At 42.5% G+C, this 26,602-nt stretch overlaps 1 protein-coding gene across 7 annotated transcripts in view; it reads right to left on the bottom strand.

The window, feature by feature from the left end:
• Window positions 1-250: 250 nt before the first annotated feature.
• CA10 (carbonic anhydrase 10 (inactive)) overlaps window positions 251-26,602 on the bottom strand; it is a 437,425-nt gene continuing 411,073 nt past the window's right edge. For all 7 annotated transcript variants that reach the window (XM_089771875.1, XM_089771876.1, XM_089771874.1 and 4 more), the window contains 5 exons: window positions 26,361-26,456; window positions 23,743-23,815; window positions 7,540-7,694; window positions 3,403-3,577; window positions 251-1,389 (listed from right to left, as the gene is read on the bottom strand). In XM_089771875.1, the coding sequence (XP_089628001.1) occupies window positions 1,367-1,389; window positions 3,403-3,577; window positions 7,540-7,694; window positions 23,743-23,815; window positions 26,361-26,456 (522 nt within the window). In that variant the 3' untranslated portion in view covers window positions 251-1,366. The remainder of the gene's footprint in view (window positions 1,390-3,402; window positions 3,578-7,539; window positions 7,695-23,742; window positions 23,816-26,360; window positions 26,457-26,602) is intronic.

Below are 26,602 nucleotides of genomic sequence, written 5' to 3'. Positions count from 1 at the left end.
TCCTCTGCAAGGGATTCCCATGCACTCATATCAAGAAATAGAATTCTGGCTGGTCTCTGTGCAAGTGTGCTAAGGAGAACGGTTGGCCACAGATAGTTTCATCTTTGGCTTTATCATATGCAGCATCCCCATTATGATCACAGCTATCACGGTACATCATAGAGGGATGAGACCTGGCTTGTTGAGAACCAACTGATTTGACAACTTTGACATTGGTAATATACAAGAACATCAAAATATGCACACATCAACTTGTTAAACACATTTATTGAGTTCTTGACAGTAACCAAACACAGTGAATGACCATAATAAACAAGAAAAAAGGCATTAGCTTAACTTGCTCAGCTCCTGCTACATCTGTAAAGAAAATATATCCCTTCCAGCAATTTACAAGGTTGAATTTGTGTGTATCAATCATGGCCTCAAACTGGGGAAAGGGTAATTTTAAACTAATGCATTTTCAGTCGTCTTGTACTTCTGGAGCTAATTCTTCTTAATGATGACCCATGAAATGGAATTAAAGTTACACCAGCTTTGTGAAATGCATTCCTAATGCCATTAGCTCAGTTAAACTGGCTGCAGACAAATGAAGTAAAAAAAGAAATGTAAAGCTGCCACAAGTGCTAAAGGCTTATCATTTCAGAAAGGAAAAAAAATAAAACCAAAGCAAGTGTACTAAATTAATTTGTTAAACACATTTATTGAGTTGTTAACAGTAACCAAACACAATGTATGACCTTTGTAAAACAAGAAACAGAAAATGGATCATTTCTGATCTTGGCAAATCCTACTACAGATATGTGACAAAGGGGGGGATATATTTCAATTTCCTTTATATTCTGCGGTGACATATTTACAATACTTATCTCTCAATTTCTGTCCTTTTTTAAATTAAATAAACAGAAGGATCATAACCTAGAAATAAGTTTCCTCTACAATCTTCTTGTTCTGTCTTGTCAGTATCCGTTAATGATATGGATATAATGAGCTTCCCAAAGATTACTTGGCACACAGAACACAACTCCACTTTGATGCTGTACTGAGCCACCTCTTTTATTTTTTCTTTTGAAGGGGAGGAAAGAAAGAATTTCATATGTACAAAGGCTGAAAAGTCTTTCTTTGTGAAGCTAAATTAGTTCAGGAAAACTGTATCAAAATTGTAATCACATTTACTGTAGTTATTGTCTTTTTATTATGATGAATGAATTTTTAGTTGAGTTTCCATCTTGGCAGCTTTTTTCTTGCAGCACGTTTGCACATACTGTCATGAATCCAAAGAGTGAATGAGGCTGGGTGCATTCTAGATTATGTCAATTCACAGTAGTAGCATTCCACTGAGGTTAGGAGTTCTTCCTGTTTGTCTTAATTACTTGAGGAGCCATTCATTTACTGAAAGAACAGTAATAACAGTTATACTTTACCAACCCCCAAATATAAAACTGCTCTTTGTAAAAATTAAAATGCCTTCAATGTTTGTTTTTATAGAAAATAGTTGTTGAGCAATATCAAAATTACGAATTGAGAATGTGTCCCTTAATCTTAGACAATAGACTAGTATGGTCAAAACATTTTAAATAAAAATATTTAATTGAAAAAGGTCTTTTTCAATAGGAAATTACTTTTTAAAATTGGAAAATGAAATATTTAGTCATGCTTTACTTTTTTTCCAGAAATGTTTTTCCTTTCTAGTCCTTCCTCCCCCTTCATTCATTTTTCAGTGGCAACAGAGAAGGGGGATTATGAACTGAAAAATTTGGACTGTCCCAAAAATCATTCCTTTCGGAAACCCGAGCTTCCTATTTCTGACTAGTTCTACTACCATCTTTCCTGATATTAGTGTTTTTATCAAATGTAGTCTGATTCAAATCTACAATGGCACTTGACTTCTCAGCTGAGCTGTTTAAATATTTGTGAAATCGTATCTGCTCACTTTCAAGACGATCCCATTTTTACGAATGTTTATTCCTATGATCTGTGTGGAGCCAACATAGCTCTAGATGCAATAACATGAACAGATATTAACTGAGTTTCGAATACACAGTGCCTCTTATTGTAGGAAATTAGGGTTGGAAGAGATCTCAGGAGGTCATTTAGTGTAACTCCCTGCTCAATGGAGGACCATCCCCAACAATGCTGTGAAAACCAAAGACATCTCAGCTAGACAGTCAGAGTTTGCAATTGGAAAAGTCATAATTATACAGCGAGAAGATATGATCTGGAAATTAGAGATGTTAAATATAGTTTAATCAGCTAATTGACTACTGAATGGATTTTCCATTGACTAGTCAATTCGTTGATAAGCGGGGGAACCACAGCAGAGTTAGTTCCCAGCCCAGGAACTAACCCCACTGTGGCTCTGCCTTTTAAATGTATTAAGAGCCTATTGGCTCTTAATACAATTAAAAGGCTAAAGCGCAGCAGGAGGGACCCAATGTGAGCTGGGACAGCTGATTCCCAGCTCGTGCAGGGTCCCCCTTTTAAATACACCAGCCTTTTAAATACATCTGATTGAAGCAGCAAGCGGGGGGGAAGTGACTAGTCGAGGGAGTAGTTGACTGATAAGCTTTTGCTTATCGGATAGTCAACTAGTTGCTTACATCCCTACTGGAAATAGCTGAGATAATCAGCATGGAACTTAACACTACTAAGGGCTCATCTCCACTACACCAGGGTTTGACACTGCATCAATCAATCCACCACCAGCTATTGATTTATCGTATCTGCTTAGACATGATAAATAGATCTCTGATGCTCTCCCATTGATGCTGGTTCTCCACTAGGATGAGAAGAGTAGCTGTCGTTGACGGGAGAGCATCCCCTGCTGACCTTGCTGCACACAAGATGCCGAGGTAAGAACATCAACTTCAGTTACACTATTTGTATAGCTGAGGTGATGTATATTAGGTCAATGGCAGGGGTTAGTGCAGACTAGGCCTTGAAGTTACCTTTCAGAGTAAAAATACATTTTATTTTATTTCCTTGTAACCTTTCTTGCAATTATCATAAAGCCTATTCTTTTAGTCCACTTTATATCGGAATCTGCTGTGTGAAACTTTTCCTAGTACAATTACGTTTTGATTCTCATTTGCATGTGCAACACTTCTTTAAAAAATAACAACGTACAGCTTCAAATTGTCGTCTTGTCATAAACTGTGGTGGTGTTATGATGCTCTGTATCATTATAAAACTTCTTATATTTCAGATATTCTAAACTTGATATCTGAAATCTGACACATTCAGATCCTATTACACCTATTTGTACATTGATTCGCTTTTATATGTCTTATAAAAAACATTATACTAAAAAAATATTATGTAAATCAAATGAGGATCTTCCAAGGAAAGAAACTCAATGTAGGTGTAGAAATTATTGTTCTGGACAGTGCCTCATGGAAAACCTACCTCTATACTGTAATTTCTGTGCTCTGTTGTTTGGACAATCTTTACCCTGTAAACTAAAGTTGATATTAGTTCGGATACATCGATTGTTGAGAGGCTGGACTGGTCTGAAATTGTCACTCATGCTCAGAAATATCTGTGATGGCTGATTCTGGCTTAGCAGTCTTAAAGAATGCATCTGTACAAAACACAAAAGAAGGACTTGTAGTATTTATTCTTTGCTGTAAGTAAACAATATTGAAAACTAATTAGATTTATCATATGCACAGTATTCTAATGATATTTTTGTGATTTGGATACTGGGATGTGTTGGCAGTAATTCAGTCTGCACTAAACATATTTCTAGACCCATGGGAAACTGGGACACCTTAACTAAAGACAAAACCATTTCTTTTTTGGTCATGATTTTGTTTCTCTAAGCCACGTTGTAAACAAAGTACCCAGTTTTGCGCAGAGTACATGGACATGGCATGAGGGAGCCTTGGCCGATCAGAGAGGAAATGGAATCCATAGCGTTAGATAGTGACAGCAGGTGCAAAGAAAGGGAATTTGATGAATGACAAGTGAAAACTGCCCAAAGATGTTAGAGTATCTTCTTTGGCTTGCTACTGAGAAGACAGCTGTGGGTAAAAGTGCCCAGGTCCTGCTTATGCCACAGAATGATTGGCACCATATCTGTATTATTAAAGAAATTAGTGCTGCTGGAAGGCACAGGACATAACAGTCCTGGAGACTGAAGTTTTCTCTGTTCATTGAAAGATCTAGCTTGGTCAATACTAGTGAAATCATCCCTACAAATTCCCTTCTAATGGGCTTTGTCTCTCACCTGGGACTCCTTTATGGGACAGTCTTTCCTTATCATGAATACTAATACAGTTGCCAATTGTGGATGTGGTGTTTGTAAGGTAGGCAAATATCCACAACCAACCAGTTATCAGTCTACACTAACTTCTGAAGCAGCAATTTAAGGATTAAAGGGCATTTATCCCTGGTGGCTACCACATTAGAGTAGCAGATAAGTGGGGGAAACTAATGAGTGTGGACAGTTTTGAAGAGAACAGCAGTAGGTGGGTTTTGCATGTTGTAGAAGTGCTAATGGCTTCAAATCTTCTGCCTTGAATCAGGTCTGAGTATACTCTATAATTAGTATGTTTTCCATTACATCAGTTTGCAGTACTAATATCATATTATGCATCTAACCAGTAAAGCCTGACAAGGAGTAGCTACCAGGAGATGATGTCCATTGAGGACAAAAGTAGGCTATAGAAACATTCTGATCTTCATTGTGTACTAAACAACTTGCATTACTGCTGAAATAACAAAAATATTTTTTGTAGAAAGCATGCACATTCGTCGGGAAGTTTAGTATAGATGATATAAATCCTTTTTCACTCAACCGTGTCCCCTAAATTACTCTACCCATGTAGAATAGAAAAATAAACCATTCCCTGAGCCTATGCAGAATTGGACAGAAATAATACAATGCAGGTGAAACACATTTCATGCTTTCTTTTGGTCTCTTATTGACAGAAATGACAGGACTTGAAACCCCAATATGTTCTTTGAGCCCTGATTTCTCAACCTTTATTTCATTTCTTGGACTAGATAACTTCTGCTGTGTTAGTTAGAGCTGCTTTACTCTGTGGGAGGACAGGCTGTGCTTCTAATAGTTTTTGGGGATTCTACCAAGTGAGAAAACAGCTCTCAGATTTGCTTAGGCCAGGGCTCCATAAGAGTCTCACTGATGGAGAATATGCCAGGCGATGAGGTAAATCCTTGCATCCCCTGACAGACACTTCCACTTGTCACAGGGTGGCAGGCCCCAATTAATTAAGTAGGTCCCATGCTCTGTGCCCAAACAGCTCCCCTTTAGTCAATGAAGAGGGCGGGGAAGTACCTGGAAGACAGAAAAGACCAGGCAGAATCTGAGAGAGAAAGAGGGAGGGACCCATGTATCAGAGCTGCCTGAGTGAGGATCAGGAAAAGGCGCAGGGCACAGCTGCCAGGGGAGAAGATGTTTTCTTGGAAGCATGCTGAAGGCAGGAGAACAGCAAATGGGGTATGCCAGCTGACCTCTCCCAGCCAGAGAGCCAGAGTTGGAAGGCTGAAGTGAGGAAGAGAGAGCAGAAGGAGCTGCCTGTTGTTTCTAAGCCAGAGTGCTAATACTGAGGGCAGGGGAGCAGCAGAGGACTAAGGATGTTAAGAGGCAGGAAACCGGGTAATCGTGTAGTGGCTATAATTTGTATCGACAACGTGATTGGTCGATAAGGGAAGGCACTCAGAAGGAGCGACCCCCGCTGCAGCTCTGCAGTTTAAATGTAGTTAGAGCTGTGCACAGGCAGCCAGGGCTCCTACTACATTTAAATGGCAGGGCTGCAGCGGGGGTAGTGTCTGGACCCAGCGCGAGCCGGGACTGAGCTTGGCTTGCTCAGTCCTTGCTCACACTGGGTCCAACAGTCTCCTTGGACACAGGCTGCTGCCACGGCAGCTCCTATCTGCGGGGGTCCCAACTCCCCACTGAGATCCCCCTGCAGACAGGGGTTGCTACTGGAGCAGCCTTCCCTGCCCCCCTTGCACTGCTGCCTCTGCTCCCTGAAATGCAAGTAGTCGACTAATCAACTACTCTTTTACATCTCTAAGAGAGACTTCACTGCTGACATTTCCACACCAGAGAGCTGGGCCCAGCGAATCAGTGTGAGGACTGTGGGGGAGTGAGGGATGCTTCTCTGGCAAGGATGATCTCCCAGGAGTGAGGCTGTGGGGGTTCCCACTGGGAAGAGAGGGGTTGCACTGTGTTAGAGGGGCTGGAGTAACTGTCCTAACAGAGGGGCAGAAGGGGACCATCCAGAAGCCTTGGGGTGGTGGTGGTGGCATTAGTGGTTTTCCTGCTGGGAAGAGCGGGGTTTTAAGGACCATCTGAACTGGACTATGTATTGGGACTTCTCTTACAAGCTATTAGAACTGTGCTATGATAATCAACCAACCCCAGAGAGGAGTATTATTTAAGCAAAAGAGACTGAAGTGGGGCTTCTTTTGCTCCCTCAGAAGGGAAAGTGAGGCAGGTGCACTGGTAGTGCCACAGCCTGCTGCAAGATGGTGCCACCCATTGACCTTTGCTCTGATTTCCCAGGAATCCACGCTTGAGGATCTGCTGTCTGTGGGTCTCTCAGTAGGAGTAGAAAGCAACTGAACTCTGCTGCCACGACCCTGTCCTTGTGGATTTTATACCAATGTGGTCCCAAGAAGGCAGACACAACAGAATAAAGCTAGCCTCTACTCACTACTGACTCTACACTGTTGTGATCTAACAGGAGTTTTCAATCTATCACCTGGAACCAATGGCCTGGCTTCTACATTTTTTGACACAAATGTGCTGGCATCAATCCTGCCACCTTTTCCTGCACCAGAAAACGCAGACTGGAGCCTTCGCCAGAGGCTCTTTGTCCTAGCTACAGTCCCATTGCATCAACTGGCTGCCCCATTTCCCTAGGGATGCATCTATTCTGCACTGTTATTTTGAGATAGCTAATATTATTTTGAAATAAATATGTGAGTGTCTACACAACCACTCTGTTATTTTGAAATAATTTCGAAATAATAGCTTATTCCGAAATCTGTAAACCTCATTCTACGAGGAATAACACCTATTCCAAAACAGCTATTTTGAAATAAGGCGCGTGTTTCAAAAAAGCCCCTCACCAGAACCATTCCTCCCCAGTGCCTCCTGGGGCTCTAAATCGAGATAGCACGTCTACATTAGAGAAGCCTGCCTTGGACTAATTTTGAGGCTTCCCTACAGTGTAGACATGCTATTCGGAAACAAGCTATTTCAGAATAACTATTCCAGAAGAGTTTATTTTGAAATAAGCATGCAGTGTAAACGTACTTTAGGAGACCACAATCCTCACTCTTCTCTCACCTACCATGGAACAGTCCCATTTATGCTTCAGCACTTGGGTACTTTTTAGTTATTCTAACACCCCCTTGTGCACAACTTATAAAATAAACATGTTTAAGATTGAGTCTTGCATTAGCCCAAAGTGATGAACTTAATTTCAAGTATGATGCCACAAACATACATTTAAAATGCTTGTTCTTCTGATGACATTTACTAGATGCATTCTATTAATTTTCGTTTACCTGCATCCTTGTTATGTAGACGGGTTTGTTCATTATTATCCAACTTGCTGTTTCATAGCAGGGTGGAATGGTCATTGACCCATCATATGTAATGAAACTAGAGGTCTCTGGATAAAGTTCCTCAATGTTAAGTCCCTGCAGTAAATATGCATCATCTAGAGAATAAAGAGAAAACAATTTAGATCAAGCAATATTTTCACAAGACAAATTTTGTCGCACATGGCTTTTATACTAGGACCTCAGAGGTACTGAAATAGAAAGTCAAATATATTTTAATATAGTAACTCTGCTTGGATTAAATTCTGTCCTTGGATGCTTACTCGCAGCTCCTTCTGACTTCAGAGGAAGCTCTGCACAAGCACCTGCATTGAGCATTTGGCCCCATTTTAGGCATTTGGGTTTAAAGCTGACTGAAGTTGCATTTCTTGATTTGGCTGCAGAAGTCTTTGGAAAATGCCGACTTACTGTGTTTATGGAGTGCTGAAAATTTCTGCTCAATAAAACCTTGGGAAGGCCAAGAGTATGAAAGCTTAATTACCCTTGTTTGAGAGACGATTGTTCTGCCTTGTTAAGGTTAATGTATGATGATAAAGCTGCTCAATGAAGCCTGCCATGCTTTAGTGAGCACAGTGGGAGGGGATGCAGTATAAACTCAGAATGCTAAAGCCAGAGATGAGAAAATAAGGTGTAAAGAAACTTCATGGTCTTCCCACTTTTTTCATATCCTCTCTGGTATCAATAAGGTGTCCCTTTGTAGATGGCTGTAGAGGAAGGACATGTGCCAGCATATAATTAGAAATGGATCTATTGTTTAAGAGTCATCAAAGCCGCTCAGCCCCTGCTACAGTGTATGTATTATTGCAGTCATATAACACTGACCCGGCAGAACTTTCTGCCAATCTTTCAAAGCTGTAACTCAGATTTTCCAGTATTCTCTGCAGAATTCCAGACTCCAGAAGTACCTTATTACAAACCACACGGGGGTGCTTTACATATAAATTGTTTCTGCTATCTCCTCCACCCATATCATGTATCCCTGAAGAAGCTGGATGGTAAAATGAAGAACTAGTGAAATCTCAGGGGCTGCTTTCAATTGCATGTCGCGTGTTTGATGTTGATTAATTAGTTAAGCAAATACTAGGTGGGCAAGAAACATGTGTTGCCATGACGCATAGTAATCCCAGTGCTTCTCCGTTCAGCACATTAAAGGGACTTACATTGACACTGATGAGGAGGAGTATGGAAGCAAGTGCAGTGGAAACCAAATGCTAAGATTCCTGGTCATAGACTAGAGGTCTCAGACTAAAGCACATCACTTCTAATCTCTTTGGGTATGTCTACACTACAGCACTAATTCAAACTAACTTAATTTGAATTAGTTAATTCGAACTAAGCTAATTCGAATTAGTGCATCTAGACCTAAAAACTAATTCGAATTAGCATTTTGCTAATTCGAAATAGCATGTCCACACTGAGTGGACCCTGAACCGAAGTTAAGGATGGCTGGAACCAGTGCCGGCAGGGCATCAGATTAGGACTTAGAGTGTGGAGCTGCTGCCTCAGGCTAGCTGAGGGCTGTGCTTAAAGGCACCCGACCCCCCCATCTCAGACAGAAAGTTCTCAGGTTTCTCTGCTCGCTGGTCTACCTCGCTGAGGGACAGCAAAGCATTTGTGTCTCGGAGTGCTCTGCTTGCCCTCATTCGGGACACCACGGCACTGCAACATGGAACCAGATCTGCCCCATGGGACTCCGCTGCATCTCGTGGACACGTTGTCGGCAGCCTGGCTGCACTGTCTGCAGGCTGCCATCCGGGAGGACCATCGAGGGGATGTCAGGATCCAGGGGGCCCTGTGGGAGAGCTTCCACCCAGAGGAGCGCTAACAGTCTCCCCGGTCTACCCCACTGGGGGGATTATGCCCTATTCCTCCCTCTCATCCTTCCATTTACCCTTCCCTAGCCCCCCCTTCCTGATGTCAAAGAAAAGACACTTATTTTTAAAAATAACAACTCTTTTTATTCAACACAACTGGGGAGAGGGAATGAAACTGTAGGGAGACGGGGGAAAGGAGGCGGGAGAGGGCAAGAGAGAGAGTGGTGGAAGAGGGGAGGGGGAAAACTGGGAGGAGGGAACTGGAAGGGGGAAGCAAGGGGAAGAAGGGGGAGGGGAAACTCAGGGATCAGAGGTGGGGGTCTCGCTGGGCCAACCGCCTCCCAGCACGGCGAGGGAGGGGGCCTTGGTGTCCCCGGGGCGATAGGGTGGAGGGTGCGGAGGTTGAGGTGGGGTGTGTGGACATTGAGGAGGAGGGTGTGGAGATTGAGGAGGAAAAAGTGGGGGGGGGAAGGAGTGGGAGGAGGGACAGTTGTTGGGGGGTAAGCATGCGCAGGACCGGCACAGGGCACCATGCTCTGCAGCAGGGCCTGCAGGTTAGCGTTTCTGGCTTGGGCCTCAGCCAGCTGCTCCCATCGGAGCTGCAGGTCTTCCCGCATCCAGGCCTCGACAATGCGGTGCAGGGCTCGCAGGGCCCCGAGGTGCTGGTCCCAATACTCCTGCCTTGTGGTGGTGGTCCGGAGCAGGCCACGGGTGAGGGAGCATGTCCCGGGTGGGGTGGTGCGCCCTGCACGAGCAGCTGGTGCAGCTGTAGAGAAAGAAGAGAAACGGTCAGTTCTCCCTGGGGACACAGTGGATGATGCCTAGCCCCCGCCCCATGATGTGAGGGCGACCGTGCCCTGTACCGTCAGAGCCACTGTGCTTGCACAGAGGCCATGGTCAAGATGTCTGTCTCTCCCCAGGACTGGGAGCTTCCCCAAGACTGCACCCATGCCCCTATGCCGTGTATAGTGTGGGCAGGCCAGGGGGGAGATGTCCCCTGCCTCTGTGTAGAGGGTGTGTGTGAAGGGAGGGCGTCCTGCTGGGTCCCGCACCAGGGTCGGGAGCGTGTCAGGTCTCTTCACACATGCATGTGCCTATTGGGCCACAGCCCTGGGTGTCACGCAGCTGGAGCCACCTGCCCAAGGGTGGTATGGCACGTGCTCGCACGTGCACAGGTGGCTGCGTGATCCATGGGAGGCATGGCCCACATGCGCGGTCCCTGGTCTCCCTCCCCGCCTCCCCCCTCAGCTTACTTACCCGGTATGGCCTCCCTGGACGATCCTGCCGACTCCGGTGCCGGAACAGCTGGCGGAGACCCCTCTGGTGTGCCTGGGTCAGGGCCCTCTGGTCCTGGCTCCCTGCCTCTCGGGCTGGTGCGGACCATCCTGGCCCCCAAGACTTGGTCGAGGACGGGGAAGTGGGGACAGGTGGCAGCCCCTGCTGCAGCGCCACCCCTGGTGGCCCTGGCGTACGCCTGCCACAGCTGTTTAACTTTCAGGTACACCTGCTCCTGGATGTGTGTCCCTTTCGGGCCATGGTGGCCGCTATGTGGCTGTAGATGGCCGCGCGTTCCTCCTCCTAGTGCGGAGATGATGGACGTTGGGGGCCTGCCCCTAAATCTCAATGAGGTCCATGACCTCCGCACTAGTCTAGGAGGGCACATGCCATCTACGGCCCCTGGCTGGCCCCTGGGTGCTGGGGGACTGGGCAGGGGACGGCTGGCTGTCACTGGTTGCCTGGCTCATCCTGGGGCCACTGGGTCAGGGGCACAGACTGCTGGCAGGGCTGTCTCTGGCAAGTGCCGTCTGGCCAGAGTCTACCCCTTTAAGGGCCCCAGGGCTGGGGGAGAGGAGAGGAGTTTTCCTGGTTTGGCCCAGAGTGGCCACCAGGGGGAACCTTGGAAGAGCTAGCCTCCAGCTAGTTCGAATTAAGTGGCTACACGGTCCTTAATTCGAACTACTTAATTTGAACTAGGCGTTACGCCTCGTAGAATGAGGTTTACCTAGTTCGAATTAAGCGCTCCGCTAGTTCAATTTAAATTCGAACAAGCAGTTTGTATGTATGGCCGCTATTAAAGTTAATTCGAACTGACGAATTAACTTTGTAGTATAGACATACCCTTTCAGAATGGTCATGACTTTGCACTGTGTGTATCTGAAGTTTCCTATGCAATATTTATTGTAAACATAACTAGAAGAAAAAGAGTACATTAATGAAAAATAAATGTACAATCAATACATCTTTTAGACAAGGTATTGGAAAAAGAAAAAGAGGGAAAGATATTTTGAAACTGTAAATATTTTTGATGTTCACTTGTATGAAATTCATGCTGAATTTGGCTAATAAAAGCTAAAAATGTTGAGTTTAGATGGCTTCACCTTAGATAGCTGGTAAGTCAGGCAGGTATGTCATTTCACCAGTTACTCTTTTCTATGACAGCAGCAGAAGTAGCCATGTCAAGCATGGTCAAGCATGTGAAGACTCAATGGAAGTAAATTACTGAGTTTGACTGGTTCAGTTACAGTATGTGTCTGTCATATAAGCCACATTTCCCCAGGTGCCACTCACAAAGTAGATCAACTTACTTGACTCATGCTCTGCTTTGTGTCGCTAGTATAATAAAGGCTGTACCTACTGTTTCAATATCCTCATTTACAACCATTTTATGTACAATGCAATTGATCAACATTAATGGTATTACTGCACAGTTAAACAATCTCCATGTATTCCTCCTCTCCTGCCTTCCAAAAAGAAAGCAGAAAAGTTGGAATGATTAAGGAAGCGTGCAAACGGTTACAAAAATGTGATATTTCATCTCCATTTGACAGATTGTTGCTAAAATATAAGGCATATTCAGGCAAAATACTTGTTCTATATTGTGTGTGTGCGTGTGTATGTGAGGGGGTACAGACCCTTTCAGATCATAAACACCTGTCTCAGGCAGTAGATGCTTGGGGAGCCCGGGGAACGCAAATGTGATGGTTTCTATCTTGACCAACACACTGAGGATTTAGGGAGCTAAATGCATGAGTTGCTACAGCAGGAACTAAATGGTCCAGGCTCCCTACCTGTGACTTTCTAGATTCACTAGAAAATGGACCTGGCATTGCTTGGCTCCTTAACTCAATTTTTGTTTTTCTTCATTTAAATCTGGAGTGGGGGTGGAGATGAGGGGTTCAGTGTGCAGGCTGCCCTGGGGAGAGGGGACAACTCCAGCCCTCTCACACCGCAGCAGCTTGGGGCCAGGTGAGAAGCTCCTCTCCACAGCTGCTGCAGCTCAAGCAGGCACAGCTGGGGAAAGGATGCATGTCTCCTGGTTTGGGAAGGTCCAGGCTCAACTGCCCCCTGTGCTCCCCAGCCAGACTGAGGAATGCAGCAAACGGTGCAATTTTCCCTCGCTCCCTGATGAAGGGAAACAGCCAGCAATGTTCCTGTACAAATCAGGGTGTGGGGAGCTTTAGCCTCCCTCTCCCTAAAGGGCGCCTTGGGGGTGGGACGCTCAGGGCTGGCAGTCCCGGATGGGGATGATCTCAGGTGCCCCTAGCCAGCCCTTTTTACCTGCCTGGTGATTCTGTCTTTTTTCTGTATGGTTTTCTGAGGCGCACTCCCATTCCAGGTCCATACCATTTTTCTGGCACGACCAAACTCTTGCCTTACGTTATGCTAAGAGGAAGCTGCATACCGAATTTGGTGGTCCTTGCTCTTACTGTTTAGGAGGAGTTCTTGAACAGACAGACAGGTGGACAGACAGACAGCCTCTCGCAAATATACAGTACATATCCCCTGGGACTGGTCAGAGACTGGACACATTCACCAGTCGGTTACACAAGATCAGGCCTGTTATTTATTTAAAATCTTTTCATATGTGATCTTTATTGTTTCTTGGCTGTGAGAAATGTGAAGTCCCGCTCCTTTTTGTATTTGCAGTCAACACAAATACAGTTCCATATATCAAGGCTGTGGTCTACTAATAGAATGGAACACATTGTTACTCCCACCTACGTGACTGAGTCTATAACCTTTGTTAACATGTTCAGCTTCCATTGGCCCTAAAGCTTGAGATTCTGAATCTGGTTCTGAGCCAAAAAAACATTCCAGGTGAAAGTGCAAAACCATCGCTGCAGCATTACTGAGTCAGAATGGCGTTAATTTTTAACAGCTAGAGATGACTGAATACACCTAAGTCCTATCAATAAAAAAATTAGCAGTGCAGCAATAATTTTGCTGGAATTAGTGAGCATGGAATTCATTAATTTTCATGCCAGTGATTGTTTTGTATGAGTCATTACACACCTCTTTCCCCATATGAACATCCTTCTCATTATGTATGAGCCAGGAAGACGGGGCATATTCATTCTAAACGATATGGAATCAATGAGACAGTTTCAAACCCCAAGGGGCAAATTCTCTTACTGACATCCATGTGAACTGCAATGGGTTTGCAACTGTTTAAACAAGAGCAGAATTTGTCTTGAAGTGTCTACCTGGAGACTATAAGAAATTAGTGAATAACTGGGATATTGATCATTTATGGTGTTTTTCCTCACATCTTTTTATTTTACCTGCTCTGCAATAGATGGGCACCACAAAAATTGGGTTAGAAGCAATGCAGCAAGGTAGCCAATAGAAGACATGCAGCCAACTTCATTGTTGGAATAAATGAAAGAAATGCTATTTGTCTCAGTGGAACTGCCCTGGTTTATGCCAATGGTGAATTTAGCCCATTATTCTTAATGTGGATTTTTAAGCTGTGTACATGTAAGTGGCCTATACAGTCACCCAGACAACACTTATGATCTAGGGCAGGAGTGAGCCATATAACAAAGAACTGTCCTGAACCCTGTGGGAGCTCTTGCACTCTAGTGTAAGGTCCAAGAAACCATGAGTTCCTAGCAGGACATCTGGGAGCACACGAAGAGCTTGGTTGATGATGCAGTGCCCTTGGGGAGAATGCAGCAAGTTACTCTCACCTCTGGGGTAGAATTGTAGGAGTTAGACCTGGCCCTCTCTGCATAGGTTAGAACTAGCTGTAGAGTCATTGCATTTCTGGAATGCAAGGACTCCCTTTGAGATAAATTTCTGAATCGGGACAGAGGATTCTTGGGCTGTCTACCTCCCTTTTGTACCTATGCAGGAGTCCCAAGCACCATTTATCCCTAAATCATCAGCAGTGTATTTCCTAGTGTGCCTCTCTGTCACTGTAAGATCTATTTGCTGATGTGATGTAATGCACTCAGTTAGTCCCATCTGGGTTACTAATAACTCTGCAGATTCGAAATGCAGTTGTACAATAATAATGCTCTGTGCATCTCATCTAAGAAATAAATGACAGAGCTGTAAGGGGAAAGCACAAGACTGAGGTTAGCAGGAGCAACCAACTGAACATGTGAGTGAGGGTTGAGTTTAGATCAGCAATGGGCAACCTAGCTTAGTGAGTGGACCGCATGAGTGGCCCTCCTTCATCTCAGTGGGCTGCAAGGTTGTAACCCAGACAGTCTCCTGGGATAGGGTAGTTTTGCTCATAGTGCTTGTGTACCTAGAATTTGCAGGGTGTGCCGACTGACCCATACCAGTGCAGAGGGAGCGCACGGCTCTCATGGTCAGTGTCGTGTGCAATCACATTAGTAAAGCCAGTAAGAAAAAAACTACGCAGACAGAAACTACATAAAAACATAAGAACGGCCATACTGGGTAAGACCAAAGGTCCATCAAGCCCAGTAGCCAACAGTGGCCAGCATCAGGTGCCCCAGAGAGGGTGGACCGAAGACAATGATCAAGTGATTTGTCTCCTGCCATCCTTCTCCAGCCTCTGACAGAGGCCAGGGACACCATTTCTATCCCCTGTCTAATAGCCTTTTACGGACCTAACCTCCATGAAATTATCTAGCTTCTCTTTAAACTCTGTTATAGTCCTAGCCTTCACAGCCTCCTCTGGCAAGGAGTTCCACAGGTTGACTACACTCTGTGTGAAGAAGAACTTTCCTTTATTAGTTTTAAACCTGCTACTCATTAATTTCATTTGGTGTCCTCTAGTTCTTCTATTATGGGAACTAATAAATAACTTTTCTTTATCCGCCCTTTCCACACCATTCATGATTTTATATACCTCTATCATATCCCCCCTCAGTCTTCTCTTTTCTAAACTGAAAAGTCCCAGTCGCTTTAACCTCTCTTCATATGGGACCCGTTCCAAACCCCTAATCATTATAGTTGCCCTTTTCTGAACCCTTTCCAAGGCCAAAATATCTTTTTTGAGGTGAGGAGACCACATCTGTACACAGTATTCAAGATGTGGGCGTACCATAGTTTTATACAGGGCAGTACGATATTCTGTGTCTTATTTTCTATCCCTTTCTTAATAATTCCTAGCATCCTATTTGCCTTTTTGACTGATGCTGCACACTGTGTGGAAGTTTTCAGAGAACTATCCACGATAACTCCAAGATCTCTTTCCTGATTTGTCATAGCCAAATTAGCCCCCATCATACTACACATATAGTTGGGGTCTATCCCCCGGCTAATAGCCTTTTATAGACCTAACCTCCATGAAGTTATCTAGCTTCTCTTTAAACTCTGTTATAGTCCTAGCCTTCACAGCCTCCTCTGGCAAGGAGTTCCACAGGTTGACTACACTCTGTGTGAAGAAGAACTTTCTTTTATTAGTTCTATACCTGCTACCCATTCATTCCATTTGGTGTCCTGTAGTTCTTTTATTATGGGTACTAATAAATAACTTTTCTTTATCCGCCCTCTCCACACCACTCATGATTTTATATACCTCTATCATATCCCCCCTCAGTCTTCTCTTTTCTAAACTGAAAAGTCCCAGTCGCTTTAACCTCTCTTCATGTGGGACCCGTTCCAAACTCCTAATCATTTTAGTTGCCCTTTTCTGAACCCTTTCCAAGGCCAAAATATCTTTTTTGAGGTGAGGAGACCACATCTATACACACTATTCAAGATGTGGGCATACCATAGTTTTATACAAGGGCAGTAAGATATTCTGTCTTATTTTCTATCCCTTTCTTAATAATTCCTAGCATCCTATTTGCCTTTTTGACCGCCGCTGCACAGTGTGTGGAAGTTTTCGGAGAACTATCCACAATAACTCCAAGATTCCTGATTTGTCGTAGCCAGATTTGACCCCGTCATATTGTACATATAGTTGGGGTTATATTTCCCAATGTGCATTACTTTACACTTATGCACATTAAGCTTCATTTGCCATTTTGTTGCCCAATCGCTCAGTTTGGTGAGATCTTTTTGGAGTCCCTCACAGTCTGCTTCTGTCTTGACTATCCTAAACAGTTTGGTATCATCCACAAACTTTACCACCTCACTACTTACCCCTTTCTCCAGATCATTTATGAATAAGTTGAAAAGGACTGGTCCCAGGACTGACCCTTGGGGGACACCACTAGTTACCCTTCTCCATTCTGAAAATTTACCATTTATTCCTACCCTTTGTTTCTGTCTTTTAACCAGTTCTCAATCTAAGAAAGGACCTTCCCTCTTATCCCATGGCAATGTAATTTACACAAGAGCCTTTGGTGAGGGACCTTGTCAAATGCTTTCTGAAAATCTAAGTATTCTATATCTACTGGATCCCCCTAATTTCGACTAATTTGCCCGGTACTGCAGTTAGAGTTACCGGATAGGTTACAAACCAGAGATAATAGTTCAGCAATTTCCCATTTGAGTTCTTTTAGAACCCTTCGATGAATGCCATCCGGTCCTGGAGATTTGTTAATATTAAGTTTTTCTATTTGTTCCAAAACCTCCTCTAATGACACTTCAATCCGGGACAGTTACTCAGATTCATCACCCACGAAGGACGGTGCAGATTCGGGAATCTCCCCAACGTCCTCAGCCGTGAAGACTGAAGCAAAGAAATCATTTAGTTTCTCTGCAATGGCTTTATCGTCCTTGATTGCTCCATATATAGCTCGATTGTCTAGGGGACCCACAGGTTTTTTAGCAGGCTTCCTACTTCTAATGTAATTAAAAAACATTTTGTTATTTCTTTTTGAGTTTTTGGTTAGCTGTTCCTCAAAATCTTTTTTTGCTTATTACATTTTTACACTTGATTTGACAGTGTTTATGTTCCTTTCTATTTATCTTACTAGGATTGGACTTCCACTTCTTAGAAGATGCCTTTTTGTCCCTCACTGCTTCTTTTACATGGTGGTTAAGCCACGGTGACTCTTTTTAGGTCTCTTGCTATGTTTTTTAATTTGGGGTATACATTTAAGTTGGGCCTCTATTATGGTGTCTTTAAAAAGTTTCGTAGCAGCTTGCAGGGATTTGACTCTAGTCACTGTGCCTTTTAATTTGTTTAACTAACCTCCTCATTTTTGTGTAATTCCCTCCCCTTTTTTAAATTAAATGCCAGAGTGCTGGACTGCTGAGGCGTTCTTCCCACCACAGGAATGTTAAATGTTATTATATTATGGTCACTATTCCCAAGCGGTCCTGTAACAGTTATCTCCTGGACCTGATCCTGCACTCCACTCAGGATTAAATCGAGAATTGCTTCTCCCCTTGTGGGTTCCTGCACCAGTTGCTCCAAGAAGCAGTCATTTAAGCCATTGAGAAATTTTATCTCTGCTTCTATTCCTGAGGAGACATGTATCCAGTCAATATGGGGATAATTTAAATCCCCCATTATCATAGAGTTCTTTATTTTGGTAGCCTCTCTAATCTCCCTCAGCATTTCAATGTCAGTATCGCCGTCCTGGTCAGGTGGTCGGTAATATATCCCTAATGCTAATTTCTTATTATTGGAGCATGGAATTACTATCCGTAGCGATTCTATTGAACATGTTGATTCATTTAATATTTTTATTTCATTTGATTCTACATTATCTTTCACATACAGTGCCACTCCATCACCCACCTGGCCTGCTCTATCCTTTTGATATATTTTATATCCCGGTATGATTGTGTTCCACAGATTTTCCTCATTCCACCAGGTTTTGGTGATGCCTATTATGTCAATCTCCTCCTTTAATACGAGGTACTCTAGTTCACCCATCTTATTAGTCAGACTCCTAGCATTTGTGTAGAAGCACTTTAAAAATTTGCCACTGCTTATTTGTCTGCCCTTCCCTGATGCATTGGATTCCTTTATATGCAGTTGTTTGTCTGCTCTGGCCCATGGTTTGTCCTCTCCCCTCCTCTCTCTCTGACTACAGCTTAGAGAAACTATCAATGGATTCTCCTCTAAGAGAAGTCTCCCTCCGATTTACGTGCATCTCCGCACCAATCGGCTTTCCCCCATCTCTTAGTTTAAAAACTGCTCTACGGCCTTTTTAATGTTTAGTGCCAGCAGTCTGGTTCCACCCTGGTTTAGGTGGAGCCCATTCTTCCTGTATAGGCTCCCCCTCTTCCAAAAGTATCCCCAGTTCCTATTAAATCCAAACCCCTCTTCCTTACGCCATCGTCTCATCCGCGCATTGAGACTCTGAAGCTCTGCCTGCCTACCTGGCCCTGCGCGTGGAACTGGAAGCATTTCTGAGAATGAAACGACACTAGCAGAATCTATCAACCCTGCATGTGGGCAATGGTACAAAATGTCTCTCAGGCCATGCATAGAATCCCAAGAAGCTTCAAGTGGCCCGTGGGCTGCAGATTGCCCACCATGGGTTTAGATCATCAAAAACCAGACACTGAGGTGAACAGGCACAGAGTTTCTATAACGAATGGAAGTAAAAGTTTAAACACTGCAGCACAGACGAAGCCTGGCCTGGGTGACACTCTGAATTCATGTAATCAGTTAGAAATGAGCTATCTACCAGGTCGTGGGGCCCAGTGAGTGGAAAACTTGGGATTGTTGAGTCTGATGCAAAGCCAGGAGCGGCCTGAGGCCAGATGCAGCAGCTGGCACCCTACGCGGGGCGCTGATTGCGGCGCCTCTGCCTGTACGGCCATCAATGGCCGTGACGTCATCATGGGGCGCTCCGGCATCCTGTGACGTCATCATCGGGTGCCCGGGCCAGCGGCGCCCTAGGCAGACTCCCATTGTCTTTACTGGCCTCTAGATCAGGCCCCATACTGCCTTGTTTGCATCTCAGGATCCAGCAAGATACAGTCTGATTCTTTGGGGCTGAACCGTTCACGTGAGAATTATTTGCCCACATTGATGTTTAGGTTAAATTATGTTTAGGTTAAATTATGTTTAAGTGGTGGTCTATTTTTTCCACTTGAAACTCTGAGCAATGGAACCACTTCCACATCGGGTCCACTGCATCTGTTTTCATCTGGAGCATGTTTATGGCAAGAAAATGAACAGTACCTACAGACCCTCTAAATAGCAACTCATGGGTAATGAAAGAAGAGGTAAAGTTTCGCCTCAGGAGAGGGATGAAGAGTAACGAAGGGTTGGAAGAAAATATTCTAGCTCCTCAAAAAGCAAACATTCAGCTGGGTCTTTATTTGGTCCACACACAACTGAAAATGGGCAAAATCTTGCAGGAAGGAAGCACTGTCTCAGTTTTACAGATGGGGAAACCGAGGCATAGGAATGTGGTCTGGAAAAAAACAACAACCCTATAGCCTGTGGCCCCTTATGAATATTTGCCTTGAACCGTCACCATTTTTCCATATTTTAGTCAAGTTTATTTTCTTGTAAGACTGTAACAAAAATCTTGCATTTTCAATAGTAATTGATCACCACCCTTTAATGTGATGTCTTTTTAAATGTCTAACTTTTATTGAAGGTATAGACTTCATAATGTTAAAAGTTATTCTGGGTGAGGTTTCTCTGCATCCTTTGTCAATATCTTTCTTTAATGATCACCTTCAAACTTTGTTAAACGCTAAGCATCATTCCTATCTGCAACCCACACTCTGTTTATCTTGAGCTGCTTATGCCTCAGGATAATTTCTGAACTCATGAACTTTTCTCTACACAAATTACATTTCATTAGCTTTCACATTAATTTACATAAAGGTCTTGACTCTGACAATTTTCTTAACGGATGGAGAAATTCTCATTCTTTTCTCTGCATTTGTTACACTGATTTTCCTAATCCCCTCCTTCATAGCAAGAACCACACACAACAAAATCTTTAAGAAACTACTTAAGCCACTTACTTCCCTTTATGAAATTAAAAATGCAATACACTAAAACGGTAGGACCTAATCCCAGTGTTGTCAGAGACAAATCCCCTTTGACTTCAGTGGGAGCAAGCCTGGGTTTTTGAGTCTGGTTAATTAGGGTGATGTTTTACTCAGAATACAGTGTTCTTTAAAAGCAGCAGTTCCCAACTGCCGGGCTGTGGCCCGGTGCCATGCCACCAACAGCTGCCAGGCCGCAGTGGCTCTGGGGGCTAGTGCCTCCTTCAGTGCCTCCCCTCCCGCCATGGTTGCTGGGAGAGGTGTGTCCTGCCCTGCCTCTCAGCCAACTAGGAGGCACTGGAGGAGACACAGAAGAGAGATTCTCTGCACAGTGGGAGGGTCGCATGGAGCCTGGCACGGAAGCCTTAGAGCAACCATGGCCCAGGCAGCCGTGCTCAGCTAGCAGCTGGGAGGCAGTGCAGGGCTAGGTGAGTGGGACAGGGCAGACTGAGTCAATGAAAACTGGAATACTTATTTGAGTATTTATTTGAGTGAGGCAGTTAAGTGTTAAGGATTAAATTTGAGGCAGTAAGTCTAAAATTTGATAACTTCTCCCTTTCAGATGGCTTCTCAGCAGCACATGAAGACCAAATTTCTGCACAGAATCACTGGAAGCTTAAGTGCTTGTTTTATCTAACGTTAAGGAAAGTGTGGGCTCCTCTACCGGCAAACTAACGTGGCATATCTCAGTTTTTAAAATCATATTGCTGTTTTAAAAGAAAAGAAAACCATCTTCAGCCTCTCAATTGCCTTACTTTAAACTTTAATATTAAAGTAATTTTTTGTAGAGATATTCAGATAATTCCTAAATTTATTAAAAAAAAACCACAGCCATTTCAACCTGTTCAGATCCAATTCTTCGTACTGAGCCAGTGGCAGAAGAATATTCCAAAGGGGAAAGTTACGTCCATTTTAATCATTAATATTTTCTTGTATTGCACATTCCCCTTTTGACCCAGTTTGTCCTTGGACATATAACACACTAAACATCTCTTACTGCTTCTTTAATCATTGCTTGAACTCTCTCACTTACTGTACCTGACTTTGTACCCCATCTGAACTACTCATTCTGGCCATGTTCCTACAGAAGTAATTGCAACTGGTTATTTTGTTAAGAGTTCACCAAGCTGTAGTAGTGAATCTCTAAAGCGCAAGTTAAAAAATCCCACCTGTTAAAAGCAGGACAGAAATTCTTGTAATATATGGAGTAAAATTATTTTTTTCAGCAATGACACTATAATCCATCACCCAAGGCAACTGCAAAATTACTTTCAATACCTTTTTCACATTCTCAATTTGCACTAAAACCACTTCTAATCAATACTTGTTACTGCAGGAAGTAAACTCATTGTACTGCGGCAGCACATTGTGCACTGTGTGTTATCTATTTATAGTTTGATTTTAATAGCTGTGTGAGTCAATATTAACCATAATTCAAATTTTAAAAGAGGTCCAATAACGTTTGACTATGAAATCTAAACTACCTACAGTTTGCATTTTCACTTTAATGCCTAAACTCATATCTCATCTCATGACCTAAATTCAATGTGATTGGAACAGATATAGTTCAAGCTCTGTTTTCAGAGAAAAGGAAAGCTAATTGCTGAAAGGTTAAAGAAACATGGTATCTGCACACTACACAGAAATAGCATCCCTCCCATGGATTTGGTAGGGGGATATGGAGAGATGGAAGGGCTTCCTCTGTGGCATGGTCCAAATGTCTGTCTGACCCTGAAGAATATTTTGCTGTCCCAAGAATCCATACTTTGGGATTTGGAAAATCAGCAAGGGGAACACACATCTCTTCCCCACCATTCCATATGGAATCCGCAGAAAAGTTAATGCCTTTATTTCTGTGCTGAGATTTATCCTAACTGTCAGGGTAGTCAAACACTGGAATAAATTGCCCAGGGAGGTTGTGGAAGACCCCCAAGTGGGTCTGGCTCACGAAAGCTCATCACCTAATAAACCATCTTGTTAGTCTTAAAGTGCTACATAGTTCTGTCTTTTGTTTCAATGGATCTTTCAGACAGCCTTGGAATTTCAGGATCAGCCTGAAGCAAATGAGTTTTGCCAGACTTTAAGGTTTAAAATTAATCCTAACCCCCTTTGAGGTAGATGGTGGTAAATTTAATTTTATAGATGGGGAAGCCGAGGCACAGATACCTTAACTAACTTGACCAATGCCAAAGAATGGTAAGAGAACACAAGATTCCTTATTGCCAGTCCCCTAGTTAACAATTGAACTACATACACTTTCAGATTTTAAAAACAAAATGCGTCTAGGATTTCCAAGAGAGGAGATTTCATTTGCTCCATCAAGACATGTATATTTTTCTTGCCTTAAACTTACCTTCATTGGTAGCTGACATTTAAGCTTCAGGTTTCCATTCATTGGTATGGAATTACTGAACACGATCAATTAAATTCATTCCGCATTCAGCAAGGGTACAATACTTACTTTTGTGACTTCTTCATACTATTTCCATTAGATGCAGTAGCCATTCAGTGAAAATACCATATTTGTACACACAATTAATAATAAGAAACCATGGCTGAATATCAAAGAAAACGGGAAACAGCTCCTTGCATGTCAGAAACTGGGAATAGGTGACAGCGGATGGATCACTCGGGGATTATCTGCTCTGTTCATTCCCTCTGGGGGGCACCTGGCATTGGCCTCTGTCAGAAGACGGGTCACTGGGCTAGATGGACCTTTGGTCTGACCCTGGCCATTCTTATGTTCTCGAAATACATGATGGTAAATCACAGAATTGGGTAATATTTTGTGAATTAAAATATGTTTTCATTTGATAAAATATGTTCTCATTTCATAAAAATCCACATGTAATGTCCACCATATAAAAACAGAATATGTATATTTGGTGAATTTAGTCTGATTAATTTATTGCTCCTTTAAGCACAACACATGAATTTATACTACAGTCTGATGGCTCGATGGCTCTACTACGTTTGAAGAATCAGCAAAGGGAACACACAACTTTTTCCTACCATCCCACAGGGACTCCTCAGAAAAGTTAATACCTTAACTTCTTCATATTGATCACCAGGTCAGCTGGGAATGATAACTGGCAACAGAAACAAGCCTTGTAGTTTTGTCTATTACTTAATGTGTCTCACACCCTGTGGTTCACAAAATATATGCTTTTACATTTAACTACATGCAGCAGATAATCATGGTGAATAAACTTACTTTTATATGTTATTCTTGTTATGGTGTCTCTGTTTAGCATGCGATTTAGAAACGGATTTGATGATTCAGATACCTAAGGGAGAAAAATGAATAATGTCAAAAACTTTGTTATTACAAGCATCAACTTTCAGGAAATATAACTTGTGTCTGTATCTATGTATGTGTACAAAAAGAGAGAGGAAGAAAACTATGAAAAAAAGCACACGTGATTGTGTGCAGAACTTCTGCATTTATTGTAACTTTTGTGGGGAGAGGAAAAATCAGCTATAGATGAAAATGTCTCTACCAGAAGTGGTCAGAAAGTTTGCTTCTAGGAATAAATTTAATGGAAAAGAGAAGGAAAAGTTAACATGTGGATAAAGATGTGAAATATAGTTTTGATCTCAGCGTCATTGAATTGGATGGATTTATAGGTGATTAGAACTGTACTTGGTATTCTATCATAGAATATGTTGTGTCATATTATGTGACATCTTCTATGGATCCTATTTCAGATTTCATGCACCAGTCTCCTCTCTCTCTCGTGTCTATTGCTAGTCTTTTTTATATTTTATTTAGAATTATACGTTAACAGTGAGATTCCAAGTGCCAGGTTACACAAGCTGCAAGAGAAGTCTGACTGAATTCCATAGTGCAGAGGCCTAATATTCAGAATATGACATGGATTAGCAATTTATTTTTGCTATACAGCCTTGGATATTTTGCTTGGGCCATGCCCTCTATACTCCTATTTATACGTCACATTTATGTAGCTTGGTTGGTTCTGAACCTGACCTCTTGGTATCTTAATTGATTCGCCCTGCTGTCCTGTCCTCTCCGAATTACATTTCTTAGTAATTGGACGGATGCTGCTGTGATACATTCAGTTTTGGAAATGAATTTATTATGAAGCTTGGAAATATAATATATTGTAATATAACCATTTCGGGTCTGAACCAGAGCCCCACCTCCAAAAAGCTCCCAAGCACTGGAAACATTCTTTTCTGGATCCTCACCATTGTGGGGACAGGTAACCTCAGAAATCCTTATCACTGAGTTTCCACAGATTTTTTTCAAGCAGGAGATTTGCCCCAGAATCAGCACATCTCCCAATATTAAGAGGTGGCCAGGGCCAGAACAGATTGAGTGGTATATGGAACAGGATCTGGTCCATTCAATGCTTATATCTGTGAAATTGTTTTAAACATACTGAAATATTTGGCACTAGGTATGTTCAGTGGCCATCAAACACTTTGTATACTTTGAGGCACAATTATTTCAGAGAATGAATTACGCTGCCTCCGACATTCAAAACAAAAAATGGGCAGTCAGTGCACATGGAAGACAAAGACCATGTAGTACCTGCGTGAAGGGAAACAACAAATTTAGTTCTACACTTCACATTACTCATTTCATTAGGTGTGCAATTAAAGTAGTACACAGGAACAAGTTCCGTTTCATATAGAACTGAAAATTGTGGGCAGTGTCCACGAGATGGTTCAGTTCTATTCCTTTTCACAAACTACAGTTAACTCACAGGGTTCACCTCACACACTAGGGATGAAAGAGATAACCAGATGATCTTTCTGACAAATACTTCAAGTATTAGAGCTGTACAAAAGGCAGCAAGGGGATCCAACTTTCCAAAATAATTGGTGAAATACATATTTTAGATATGAGGTTGGTGTGTAAGCCCGATCCTTATTAATTCAGACCAGAGTGCTAAAAGGGATTTTTTAAAAAGAAGATTGCCTATATGATTTCTGGCTAGATTCTTTGAGGTGCAGAGTAAATCAGAGCATTGCTCCCCTCGTAGAAACAGCTAATGTTTTGCAGTAAACACTAAGGCAAAGTGTAGGATTCACAATGGTACAACACATGTATTACCATAAGGAGGCCTTGAATTAAGAAGAAAAGAAGATTCTAAAGTATAATTCAGAATATTTGAATAAACAGTGAGCTCTGAGTATTAGCAATAGATGTGGAGGAATGTGGATGGTATGAAGGCTAATGGATAATAATCATATGTTCTTCCACCTGTGTGAAATGCAAAACTCTAAAAGACATCTAGATTTTTAAGACTCTTTTCATTTTGATGATTTAAGTATAATCTAAGATTTAACCTTAGATTAAATGACATTGGTAGGGAAACTCATTTGTTGATTTATAACCAGCCAGTACTCTTCTAAAATGCAAATGTTCTTTCTCCCTACTCCTTACACCCACGAGAAAAGGATTAATTTTAATTATATGCTCACTTTTGCATCTCTTCACACAGATACCTCAAATCTGCAGTATTAATAACTTCCCTGAGCATTTTAATGTGAAACTATAAACTACTACAACTGCTGCTTATTGTACCAAATATGTTTGTTTCACTGCACCATACCCATAAAACTTTTCCCTCACCTGATATGTTTCACCATTAGACTGCAGGCTCTGTGGAGCTGGGACAGTCTCTTTCATAATGAATGCACAGTGCCTAGCATAATGGGGTCTCTTGATCTCTGACTGAAGCAAAAGCACCCCTGACACAATACAAATGGCGATGAAAAGGGCTGATTCTAAAACTCTGTTCATGGAAAAATAATCTCAATAATTTAAACACTAGATAATATTTATGAAATTTAAATACTTACTTTCATAAATATAGAAACTACCACCAAGCCATTGGGACTTTTTGCAGCCTCTGTGACATTTGTATACAACTCATGGTTATAGTGGATTAGTTGAACCTAAGAGATATGGGGGAAAAATTACAATTAAACAGTGGAGAATCATACTGTATTTTATCGTCAAATATTTTTTATATATTTTATATATGTACACATAACCCCCATCATGCTAGTAAACTTTGTAACACTGAGATTTTTTCAGAGGT

This window comes from Pelodiscus sinensis, chromosome 20 (assembly GCF_052426305.1).
Source record: "Pelodiscus sinensis isolate ZL-2025 chromosome 20, ASM5242630v1, whole genome shotgun sequence".
NCBI classification, from domain to species: Eukaryota; Metazoa; Chordata; order Testudines; family Trionychidae; genus Pelodiscus; species Pelodiscus sinensis.
Note: the sequence above shows the minus strand (reverse complement) of the source record. Positions and strands in the feature narration are given on the sequence as shown.